General features: G+C 48.8%; 1 protein-coding gene across 1 annotated transcript; it reads left to right on the forward strand.

The window, feature by feature from the left end:
* On the forward strand, nucleotides 1-3,592 carry CYP26A1 (cytochrome P450 family 26 subfamily A member 1). The gene is made up of 7 exons (XM_081105208.1): nucleotides 1-225; nucleotides 385-609; nucleotides 855-1,145; nucleotides 1,231-1,389; nucleotides 1,920-2,054; nucleotides 2,638-2,790; nucleotides 3,060-3,592. Exons 1-7 carry the CDS (start codon nucleotides 37-39, stop codon nucleotides 3,399-3,401), a joined length of 1,494 nt encoding a protein of 497 aa, XP_080961334.1. The 5' UTR covers nucleotides 1-36; the 3' UTR covers nucleotides 3,402-3,592.
* The last annotated feature ends 7,948 nt before the right edge of the window (nucleotides 3,593-11,540 follow it).

Below are 11,540 nucleotides of genomic sequence, written 5' to 3' on the forward strand. Positions count from 1 at the left end.
GGCGGCGGCAGGTGGCGCGGGCGGTCGCGGCGCGCCATGGGGCTCCCGGCGCTGCTGGCCAGCGCTCTCTGCACCTTCGTGCTGCCGCTGCTGCTCTTCCTGGCGGCGATCAAGCTCTGGGACCTGTACTGCGTGAGCAGCCGCGACCGCAGCTGCGCCCTCCCTTTGCCCCCCGGAACCATGGGCTTTCCCTTCTTTGGGGAAACATTGCAGATGGTGCTACAGGTAAGGGAGCTTGGGGCGGGACAGGGCGAGTCTCTGCCACTGAAGCCCGGGCAAGCGCGCACGGGAGGACGTGACTACGGCTGGGATCGGGGTGAGCCCGAGGCGCGGAGCTCCCCGGCGCCCCCTCACGCCCGCCTCTCCACCGCTTTCCTTTCTTAGCGAAGGAAGTTCCTGCAGATGAAGCGCAGGAAATACGGCTTCATCTACAAGACGCATCTGTTTGGGCGGCCCACGGTGCGGGTGATGGGTGCCGACAACGTGCGGCGCATCTTGCTCGGGGAGCACCGGCTGGTGTCGGTCCACTGGCCCGCGTCGGTGCGCACCATCCTGGGCTCCGGCTGCCTTTCCAACCTGCACGACTCCTCGCACAAGCAGCGCAAGAAGGTGAGGGTCGAGGTGAAGGCTCCTGGACTGGAAAGGGGACCCCAGTCGCCGGAGGGGCTCCCGCAGAGAGATGCTGGGCGAACGCTAGCTGCAGGAGGCGTCGGCTAGGACCCTCTCCAGCCCAGTTTAGCTTTCACAGCCAGGAAGTGCCTTGGGTCTGGCGGAGCTGGGGTGTCTGGAAGGGGTCCCCAGAAGATGAGAGGAATGTGACCAGGTTTTAACATTCTCCCCTCCTTGGGGCTCAGGTAATTATGCAGGCCTTCAGTCGTGAGGCGCTCCAGTGCTACGTGCCGGTGATCGCCGAAGAAGTGGGCAACTGCTTGGAGCAATGGCTGAGCTGCGGCGAGCGGGGCCTCCTGGTCTACCCCCAGGTGAAGCGCCTAATGTTCCGCATCGCCATGCGCATTCTGCTGGGCTGCGAGTCCCGACTGGCCAGCGGCGGGGACGCCGAGCAGCAGCTCGTGGAGGCCTTCGAGGAAATGACCCGCAATCTCTTCTCATTGCCCATCGACGTGCCCTTCAGCGGGCTGTACCGGGTAATGGCGGCACGCAGGGTGCGGAGCTAGGGGGTGGGGGCGCGGTGCCCGGCTTAGCTCACCATGGTGCGCTCTCTGCGCTCAGGGCATGAAGGCGCGGAACCTCATCCACGCGCGCATCGAGGAGAACATTCGCGCCAAGATCTGCGGGCTGCGAGCGGCCGAGGCTGGCGCAGGCTACAAAGATGCGCTGCAGCTGTTGATCGAGCACTCGTGGGAGCGGGGAGAGAGGCTGGACATGCAGGCGAGTGGCAGCTTCGGAAGTAGCACTGCGGAGTTTGGGCTCCAGGGTTTCCAAGTGCGATTCCTGGGACCCCTAAAGCGCTGGCCTGGGGCCCAGCTTCCCGGAGTGGGCAGCCTTCACAGACGCACCCCCCCCCCCACATTCCCCCCCTCACCATGGGATAGGGGAAGTTGAGACACCGGGTAGGAGAGGAACAGGGAGCATCCCCTGACCCTTCCAGGTGTTAAAGGGAAAGTTGGAGTTTGCCAAATGTAAATAAAGAATCTTAGGCGAGTTTAATACAATTAAGGCTTTAATGCAAGAGTTCCCGGTAGTGTGGGATTTTACTGGCCTTCCTGCTTCAGTTAAACTAACAGGACGTTGCATTTTCTTTAAAACAAAAAAATGTTGCTTTCCTTGACTTTCTGTCAGCAAAACTTAGCCCTTCTCCGATTCCCTCCAGAACCCTCTGTTGTGTTCTGAGTAATTAACCCCTCTGTACAATTATACGCCGCAGACGTGTACAAATGTTCATTGTACTCCACTTCCAGGCACTAAAGCAATCTTCCACCGAACTGCTCTTTGGAGGACACGAAACCACCGCCAGTGCAGCCACTTCTCTGATCACTTACCTGGGGCTCTATCCTCATGTTCTCCAGAAAGTGCGAGAGGAACTGAAGAGTAAGGTAGGGGGTTCTGGGGGGTTCTGATTACTTTAAGAAACCCTGCTCCTCCCTAGCTAACTTCCCAATAAGTAAGTGTGCCGCCTTTGCTGCGTATTGTAAAGTGTGGGTCCCAGGGGTGATGGGTGAAGGGGGGGCGGGGAGAATTCTCTTTGTGAATAAGAAGGGAGGAATCTTGAGCTCTGATCCCGCTCAGGCAGGATTTGACCTTGTGTTCCTACCCTATCGCCACCTCTTGCAGAACCTTGGAGATTTTCAGATAGGTTCCACTTCCTTGGATTTGTGTGTTCAAGGGCATGAATTAGGGGACTTCTAGGTAGGTAGCAGCAGGTGGTGGTGATGGGGGTGGGGAAGAAGCTTGGTGGTTCTAACTGGTGAGCAACATTCTCTTGGAATTGTAAATAGATAGTGGATTTGGGCCAAGGGGTGGAGGCAAATGGTCACTAGCTGCTCAGTGTTTCCCCCTCCCCTTTCCCATCAGGGGACCCTTGGGGTCTAGTCTCCACTTAAGCCCTGTTTACGTCTGTTGAGCTGATTTTATTGGAGCAGAAAATAACCGTTCACCTCTGCATGACTGTTTTGACAGGATTTACTTTGCAAGAGCAATCAAGACAACAAGTTGGATATAGAAACTTTGGAACAGCTTAAATACATTGGGTGTGTTATTAAAGAGACCCTTCGACTGAATCCCCCAGTTCCAGGGGGGTTTCGGGTTGCCCTTAAGACTTTTGAATTAAATGTAAGTTAAAAGTTCTCTCCTCCCCTTTTGTTGTGGTTTTACATCTCCCCTTGCTTCCCTGCGCATTGGCTTAAATTCCTTCATGCTTTTGATAACAGTGTCCTGCCCCAAGTGGACACATTTCAGCAACCTGAATGTCTGTCTGCCTGTCTTTCCCTCCCACCTTTCCTTTTAACTCATAACTCTTTCCCAGATATCGGTGATAACTTTTTGTTGTTGAAAGTTTGATTTCAGTTTGCCAGCCTTCAGGACTTCTTCATCTTTTGCAGGGATACCAGATTCCCAAGGGCTGGAATGTTATCTACAGTATCTGTGATACGCACGATGTGGCAGACATCTTCACCAACAAGGAGGAATTTAATCCTGACCGATTTATGCTGCCACACCCTGAGGATGCATCCAGATTTAGCTTCATTCCATTCGGAGGAGGCCTTAGGAGCTGTGTAGGGAAGGAGTTTGCAAAAATTCTTCTCAAAATATTTATAGTGGAGCTGGCCAGGCATTGTGACTGGAGGCTTCTCAATGGACCTCCTACAATGAAAACCTGTCCCACCGTGTACCCTGTGGACAATCTCCCTGCAAGGTTCACCCGTTTCCAGGGGGAAATCTGATGGTGGGAATGCCTAAGGCCTCGGACTTATTGGAAATGTACCTATGAGTTTTTACATAGTGTCATGTTGATTCTATTTAATTTCTAAATGTATATTATAATATTTATGTGTCTCTACTACAGTACCACAGTCTTTAAATATTAAAATAATGAATTTTGTATAGTTTCCAAATAAAGTAAAATTTGAAGGTGCTTGTCTTGTAGTTAAGATTCTTGTGCGGGAAAACTCACGGGTTTAATATTTGTACGTATTATATTTAACCAGATTTCTAAATGTCTACACACATGGCATTAGTTGTCATCTGTGCATATCTGCTTTCTGTGAGGAAAACACCTTAGCTGTTTTTTCTTTTAACAGTTATTAGAAAATATTTATGTGGCTGTGTGTGTTAGTCTAAAGGTAACTTTTCCTTTCTATCAAAGTTAATTTTAGATTTGGGGGGGGGTGTTGTTTTACTTTAGAGAAAGATGACTTTGAAAAGATAACACTTTTGAGAACAACCATATTCCAATATAACACCTTCAGCCATAAACTCTATGTTTAATAACGTTTCCATGTTGTTACACATCACTACAACTGGTTCCTGAAGTCAAGGTTTTAGGTGAGACAAAGCCAGTCACTCCAGTTATTGACTAAAGTGAGACCAAAAATCACCGGTGTGTTTCCTTTACTCAGAAGTTGCCATAAAAGCCGCATTGGGAAGGGCCAGTCTCTGGTTCAGATAAGTGAGTCCAGGTTTCCTTTATTGCAAGTACGGCAGGAGGAGCAGATTTAGCAAACTGACAGATAAAGTTTTTATCTATGCTGGGCAATAGGGTGTGAGCCTGACATGACTGATAAAATGGCCCAGTCATGACCCTGTGAACCTTGGCTAACCCCCGTGAAAGCACAGTTTTGTCACATTTCTGACCCTGGCATAGCCATGTTCTGAGCTGAAGGCCAGACTCCATCCAGAAAGGTTAGCCCCGGTGACTTGCTTATGCAAGCACATTTTCCGTTTTGAAATGGCACATTCTGCTTACTGAACCTCTGATGGCTTGTAGGTTTTGGACTTTAAAGTTTTCATTGCAATTTTAGGATTTGGCAATGCTACAGAAACTGGGTGGTCCAAATAGGTGTTTGAAAAGGGTCTGTCTACAATTAGAGTTACATGTTCTACCTGACTTTAGTGTTTTAGGTAGAACTTCTATTGTACTTATTGTTGGAACCCTTTGATTTTTAAGGGGTGTTTACATAACTTATAGTGCCCACAATAACCTTATAATACCTTTATTCAAAAAGGAGAGACTGTGCTGTGCTAGAGGTGACCCCTCCCCCGATAGCAGTCGCCGTGGATCATTCCAGCCAGGAGCACAGTGGCTGGAGGACATTATCTCAGATAATTTATACAAGGCCAGTTGTTAAGGGCTTCAATACTTTTTATGTTGCCAGAATACAGTTAGCCTTTCAAAACGTTTTTGGTGACTCCATGACCGCCTGTCTCTTTAGAGCAGAGAGTAGAAAGAAATTTGAACCATTTTAGCATATAATTCAATTTTTAAAATCCAGCTTTATTTTTTATCTGGAGAGCTTTGAGGAAAGTGCTCTCGCTTGCATTTCTCAGGGCTACATTAAGCCCAATTACACTCATTGATTACAGAGCGTTGCAGAATTCACCTTGAAAATACGTTAAAAATATAATCTGTGTTAATGTGCTTAGTGCTGAGTCAAGGCAGTTGAGAGTGTGGCAGAATCAATGCTGGTGGGCTGTCGTATTGTGTATTAAATGGGCCTGGGTCACATCTATCTGGGGCAAGCATGTTTAATGGCACAGGACCTCCGCCCCATGGAGAAGTGTTTTGGGAAGAGGTCATGGTGCTAGAGGTAGGCTTGGCCAAAGTTGCGGGAGGCAGGGAGACCACTGTGGGAAATGTCTCTGGAGCTCCCAGGGGTATGGCACACGATGGAAGGGCACATGGCAGGGACGGGTGCATCGGCCACGCTGGTGAGGTTGGTGCCCTCTGCCTCCCCTTCACACATGCCCTGTGCGCTGACCACCTCTCATCCCCTCATCTGCAGTCAGGGGTGTGGTGCCACCAATGACGGACCATTGTCCGTCTGTGAAAAGCCTGTGAAAGCCTTCAGCTGGGTCTATAATTTTCATTCAGAGGGATTGCAGTCTTCACCTCACTGAGCCCTTGGAGGTCCAGAGAAGGACTGTGATTTGCCTGGGGCCACCAGGGAGTGGCAGAGCAAGGACAGGCCTCCTGCTGCTTCCCCACCCATCCGCCCTTTCTTTTTCACAACGGCTAATAACACCTGCCTCATTTCTCTCCAACTTTCTGTTGCGGACAACTACACCACCTAACTTCCCTTCATATCCCCTGCCACCAGGCCCCTGCCCTGTGACAGCCAGATCAATTCTCTTACAGGCCACCAGAGGCAACTGGTGAAATGGGAGCAGTGACAGGGAGTGGCTGCTCCCCCAGATCTCTAATCTCCTGAGAGGTTTCAGGGTGCTTTTCGCACCTTGCCACCCTCCAGAGGTCCACAAGGGGGCGGGCTTCTCCCTTCTATGCCAAGTGCAGGTCCCAGTGGTTTTCCCCACCAGTGTCCGTGAAATCCGACTTCCACAGACTCTGGCCCAGGGTCCTGCGTTTACCCCAGACAGTGAGAAGCTACAGATCACTTAGGGCTTAACAAATACTCAGCCTCAGGTCTGCTCACGGCTGCCTGGCCTCTCTGGGAGGGTCACCCCCAGGCTGGGTGGATCTGGATCAGTGGCCCTCAACCTTCCTAATGCTGCGACCCTTTAATACAGTTCCTCATGTTGTGGTGACCCCCAACCATAAAATTATTTTCGTTGCTACTTCATAACTGTAATTTTGCTACAGTTATGAATCGTCATGTAAATATCTGATATGCAGGATGTATTTTCATTGTTATAAATGGAACATAATTAAAGCATAGTGATTAATCACAAAAACAATCTGTAATTATATATGTGTTTTCCGATGGTCTTAGGCGACCCCTGTGAAAGGGTCGTTCGACCCCCAAAGGGGTTGCGACCCACAGGTTGAGAACCGCTGATCTGGATGATCATTCAGCCCCGTCCACTGGGGCTCTGAGTCAGCTGGCTCCTGTGTCCAGTGTTGCCCACATTCTGCCCATGCTCTGACCTGTGTGGCTCCCACTGCCCTTGGAAGATGGCTCTTGGTTTGGGGGAAGCGAGAAGCATGTTTTTCAAAGGACATGAACACACTAGTCAGTGTTCAGATGACCTTAACCAGGTCAAGGAGTCATCCCCCCAAACATGGTGTGAAGAATTAGGGGTGCTTAGGGGTATTTTTGTGGCCCCACCTTCAAATCAAGGGCTGTTGCAGAAAATCTGGGTTCGGACCTGTTCTGAAGGACAGAGCACGAGCTTAGGAGGGTCAGTGAGAAGAAGGAGATGTGAGCACCATGTAAAGAAAAACTGGAGCCCTTCGGTGATGGCACAGCTACCTGTGAGAGAGCGAGCTCCCTGTAGCTGGAGGCATCCGAACAGGAGCTGGGTAACTAAGCCGCCGCAGGGACTCTGACACGGAGGGAGAGCTGGGTTAGGATGATTATTGTGATTCTCTGAGAGCTGATTCTGTACGAATTCAGTCCCTCACATACCTCCTTTACGTTGAAATGCTAATTAACTCCAATCTAGGGCGACAGGACATTCCCACATCCTCTTTGGGCGGTGTTCAGCAGTTCTTGGTGATCATTCTGCCAAACCTGCCAGACAGATGTGTGGTGAGAGCCCAGGGGCCTGACCCATGACCTCAGACGCTGAGTCCCTGTGTTGATTGCTAGGGAACTTCTCCCTGCCTGGTGCCCTGGGGCTTCCAGCTTCAGCATCTGCTCCAGCACCACTCTGCCTCGCCCCTCTTCCCCCCCCCCCCCCCGCCCCAGCTGGGCCATACTGACCATCCACTTGACCTGGCTTCTGGGGTAACACCCGGCAACATTCCCAGTGCTCCTGCTCCCTGGTCTCTGAGATGCCACAAGTTGACATTGGACGTATCCCAACCATCCTTTCTGTCTGCCTCCTGAAAAGACTCAAAGGCAGGAACTGTATCTCATCATTGGAATCTTATATCAGCCTATTCTCACATGCCTCCCTGCCTTCTCCCCGGACAGACACACACATAGTAGGTGTTCTTTGAGAGAGAAAGAGTCCTGGGCTGAGCCACACCATTCAGCTGATGTGTCTCCAGCTTTGCGGTGCCATATTTTTCTTTGAAAAGTGAAACTTTCACCCTTGGAAAATCTCAGTGGCCGCAAGCTTACACGGCTGTGGTTTAACAGCATGTCACATTCCTGAAACCAATGCTCCATGGGTATTTGGCCAAACAAGATTTCCTTCGTTTGAAGTAGAGTCAACTTGAGTTAGAACCCTGGGGCAGGGTGGAAACTTAGCCCTGGATTACGCGGTGGGTTTTCTGGGTGAGAGTTATCGTGTTGCAATATTCATAACCACCTACCCACAACACAGAAGCTGAGCCCCACTGTACGGTTTCTCACCCCTGCCCACCCCCTCGCTGCCCCATGGAGAGGTTAGAAATCTGTTCTCATTTCTGACCACAGATGCTTCAAGATTTTTACCTGAAGACACCAATGGGGTCACTTAACTCAAATACATTTCAAAAGAGTACAAGGTGTTTTGCTTATAATAGATATTTGACTAAACATATTGACTGATCTATTAAGTCCAGTCCAGTGTAACAGTGACTTATTTAATGATAGAGGAGGGATTCCGTATTCTGAAATGGAAAGTTTGTTTCGTGTCAATTAACCACGGACTTTTAGAACTAGAAGAGAGATCACCGATGCCCTGTGGTTTACACCTGAGAAATCTGAGGCTCAGAGAAATTTAAGGTCACAATGGAGAATCATCGGGACTGGCTGTCTGGTGTCCAATACATTGTAGGATTAGCCCTTAATTTAAAAAAACAACAACCCACTATATTGTTTACTTATATACGTGTCAGGAGAATATGGGCAGGTGAGCAGATTATTTGAGACCAGATCGCTTCCAGGTTCTTGCTCCCCACTGTGCCTGTGAGTTGTGTGGCCCGCCACAGGATTTTTTAAAAAATACATATATTTTATTGATTTTTTACAGAGAGGAAGGGAGAGGAATAGAGAGTTAGAAACATCGATCAGCTGCCTCCTGCACACCCCCCACTAGGGATATGCCCGCAACCGGAATCGAACCCGGGACCTTTCAGCCCACAGGCCAACGCTCTATCCACTGAGCCAAACCGGTTTCGGCAATGCCACAGGATTTGATACAAAGCTGAGTGTGCTAATGCAGGGCGCACCAGTCCCTTCTGAAGGGGCAGGTGCTGGTCGGCCCCTGCCTATCCTTAAACTGTAGAATGAAAGCCCTACCAATGTTTAGAAGATGCTGAAAATTCAGATTTGCATGGAAATATCCTGTTTTCTAAACGAATTCACTTTTTAAAAAATTACCCAGCCAAAAAAAACACACAACACTACCACACTTGTTTGTGGCCTGCTGGCTGTCAACTTCTTGGGTCTTTGATCATTGGGGCGTTTCCAGAATGCGTGGCTGAGGGTGGCTTCACTGGGTGGTTCCTTCTCAGAGTCTCTCATCAGGTTGCAGTCAGGATGGTGGCTGGGGCTGCATCATCTAAAGGCTTGACTGAAGCTAGACGATCCACTTGCAGGCTGGCTCCCTCACCCAGCTGTTGGCTGGAGGCCTCAGGACCTTGCTATAGAAATCTCTTCATAGGACTTGTTGGGTGTCCTCACAACATGGCAACTGGCTTCCCCTAGAGCAAGTGATTTGCAAAACCAGTAAGACAGAGGCTTCAATTTCTTTTCTTCCTTTTTAAAAAATATGCTTTTAATGATTGAGAGAGAGAGAGAGGAAGAGAGAGAGAGGGACACCGGTGAGAGAGAGAAACATTAATCGGCTGCCCCCAGCACACCCCTTACTGGAGCTGGAACCGGCAACCCAGGCATGTGCCCTGACTGGGAATTGAACTCTGATCTCTTGGTGCATGGGACAGTGCTCAACCAACTGAGCCACACCGGCCAGGGCCTCAATTTCTTTTATGACCTGGCCTTGGAGTTGTTCTCCATCATTCCCACAACATCCTATTGATTACACAGGTTACACTAGCTAGTGTAAAGGAGAGCCACACGAGGATGTGAATACAAGGAGGCGAGGATTGTTTGGGCTTATCTCGGAGGCTGGCTGCCACATCAGTTCCTGAGTACATGGGTAGACTCTTTTCCTGCCCTCTCTTTAAACCTTTTTATCTCTTTTCTGGGCAGTGTAATATTTTCTAATATTACCTAATAAGTATTTCTAATATTATGTAATAAACTTGATATTATCTAACATTATATCTATAATAATAAAAGCATAATATGCTAATTAGACCAGACGTCCTTCTGGGTGTCTTTCTGGACAACCCTCCGGATGAAGCCGGGGCTGCGAGGGATGCCTGGGTCCCGGGTGACAGCGGAAGCCGGTGCTGGCAGCTAGGGGAAGGAAGGCCTACTCTTGCATGAATTTCATGCATGGGGCCTCTAGTAATAATATAATCAGATGATATTATCCAATGAATTAATAATTTCTAATTTCTAGTATTTTCATTGTGACCTATCACCTATGGGCATTTACAGCTGCCATCAGAAAAATCTGTTACAGAATTTCTCGGCTGGATAGAGTCTGAGGGGTCATCTGGACCAACTTTTAAGTTGGAGAAGTTGGGTGGAGCCTGATAGACTGGGTGTTTAAACTCCCCTGTTTGCCAAAGTCTCCAACCAGCCCTCTTTACCCATTTATATTACTTTTCAGGCCTCTGAGTATCTGACCCCAATCTAACCCAACCGTCCTGGTTTCCTGGGACTCAGGGGTTTCAGTGGAAAAACTGGTACAGTCCTGGGAAAACTCAGATGCCCAGTCACCTTCATTAACCATGGTATTTGACAAAGGAGGAAAATTCAGTTCAGACAGCAGATCTTTAGAACTCAAAGTGTGGTCCATGAACCAGCAGCAACTGCGTCACCTGTGAGAGATGTAACAGCGCAGGCTCCACCCCAGGCCACCTGAATCAACCTGCAGTCTAACAAGAGTCCCAGGTGAGCTTTACCTACATTGCAGTCTGAGAGTCTCTGGATTGGAGCAAAACCTGAACGTGGGCTTGCTGAAGCTTCAGACTTGCTGTCCACGTGAGTAACAATGACCCACTTCTATTGTAGCAATCTGACCTTGATATGCAGATTTTACTTTTTCTCCCTGCCTCCCCTGATTCCCCAAATAAAATGCACCTATCTATAATTTCATTGTTGGAAGGAACCTAAAAGTCCCAGTCTCACCTGGGCTTGAGTGGTGGTTTCTAGAAACTGCTTTTACAGTTGCAATTTTCCCGCTCCCCAAACAAAATGATATAAACAGCACAGATCAGGGGAGACTGCTGGGCATTTAGGTTATTTCCAGTTTCAAGATACCGGAAGCAATGTGTGCTAAGTACGTATCTTCGTATGTGCAGCCATACGTACAAACTAGGGCTTTATTTCTGTTGTATTGATTCTCAAAAGTGAGGTTGCTGGGTCAGCAAGGATGTGCATTTAACGTTGTAATGGATATCCAACAAGGTGTCTGTCCAAAGAGGAGTGTTTGAAAAAAAAAAAATAGTAGTGCATTTATACTATGGAAAATGATGGAGCCATAATGGTGTGACTACAACAGATATTCATCAACCTTGGAAAATGGCTCTGATATACTGTTAAGTAGGGAGAATGAGCTGCAGAGGGACTTAGCTGATTGGGGAGGAGAATTGAGGGGAATATTTTGCAAAGAGATTTATCCCACTTTCTGAGTACGTTTATGGATGCTTCTTCTAGTTCTAAAACGAAGTGTTGATTTCGTAATTAGGAATTTTAGAGAAAAAGTGAAGGTGCTGTGGCTGAAGGGAATGAGACCCCCACAGGCCACGCTCCCCTTTCTTCCAACCCTTCCCACCTCCAGCCTCCTCCTGCCTTTGGAAACAGTGGCCCCCTTGCCAGTTGTGAGCATCTGTTTGGCTGAGCTCAGGTCACTTGCTGGTGTTCTGGCTGCCAATTTCAAGGAGAGGGTACGTCTGATCTTCT

The sequence above is a fragment of the Myotis nattereri genome, assembly GCF_964212035.1.
Source record: "Myotis nattereri genome assembly, chromosome: 13".
NCBI classification, from domain to species: Eukaryota; Metazoa; Chordata; class Mammalia; order Chiroptera; family Vespertilionidae; genus Myotis; species Myotis nattereri.

Coding starts and splice junctions, on each gene's coding strand:
- CYP26A1 (XM_081105208.1), top strand. CDS start 37: ATGGGGCTCCCGGCGCTGCTGGCCAGCGCTCTCTGCACCTTCGTGCTG. Junction 610..854: donor CGCACAAGCAGCGCAAGAAG/GTGAGGGTCGAG, acceptor CTTGGGGCTCAG/GTAATTATGCAGGCCTTCAG. Junction 2,055..2,637: donor GAGAGGAACTGAAGAGTAAG/GTAGGGGGTTCT, acceptor CTGTTTTGACAG/GATTTACTTTGCAAGAGCAA.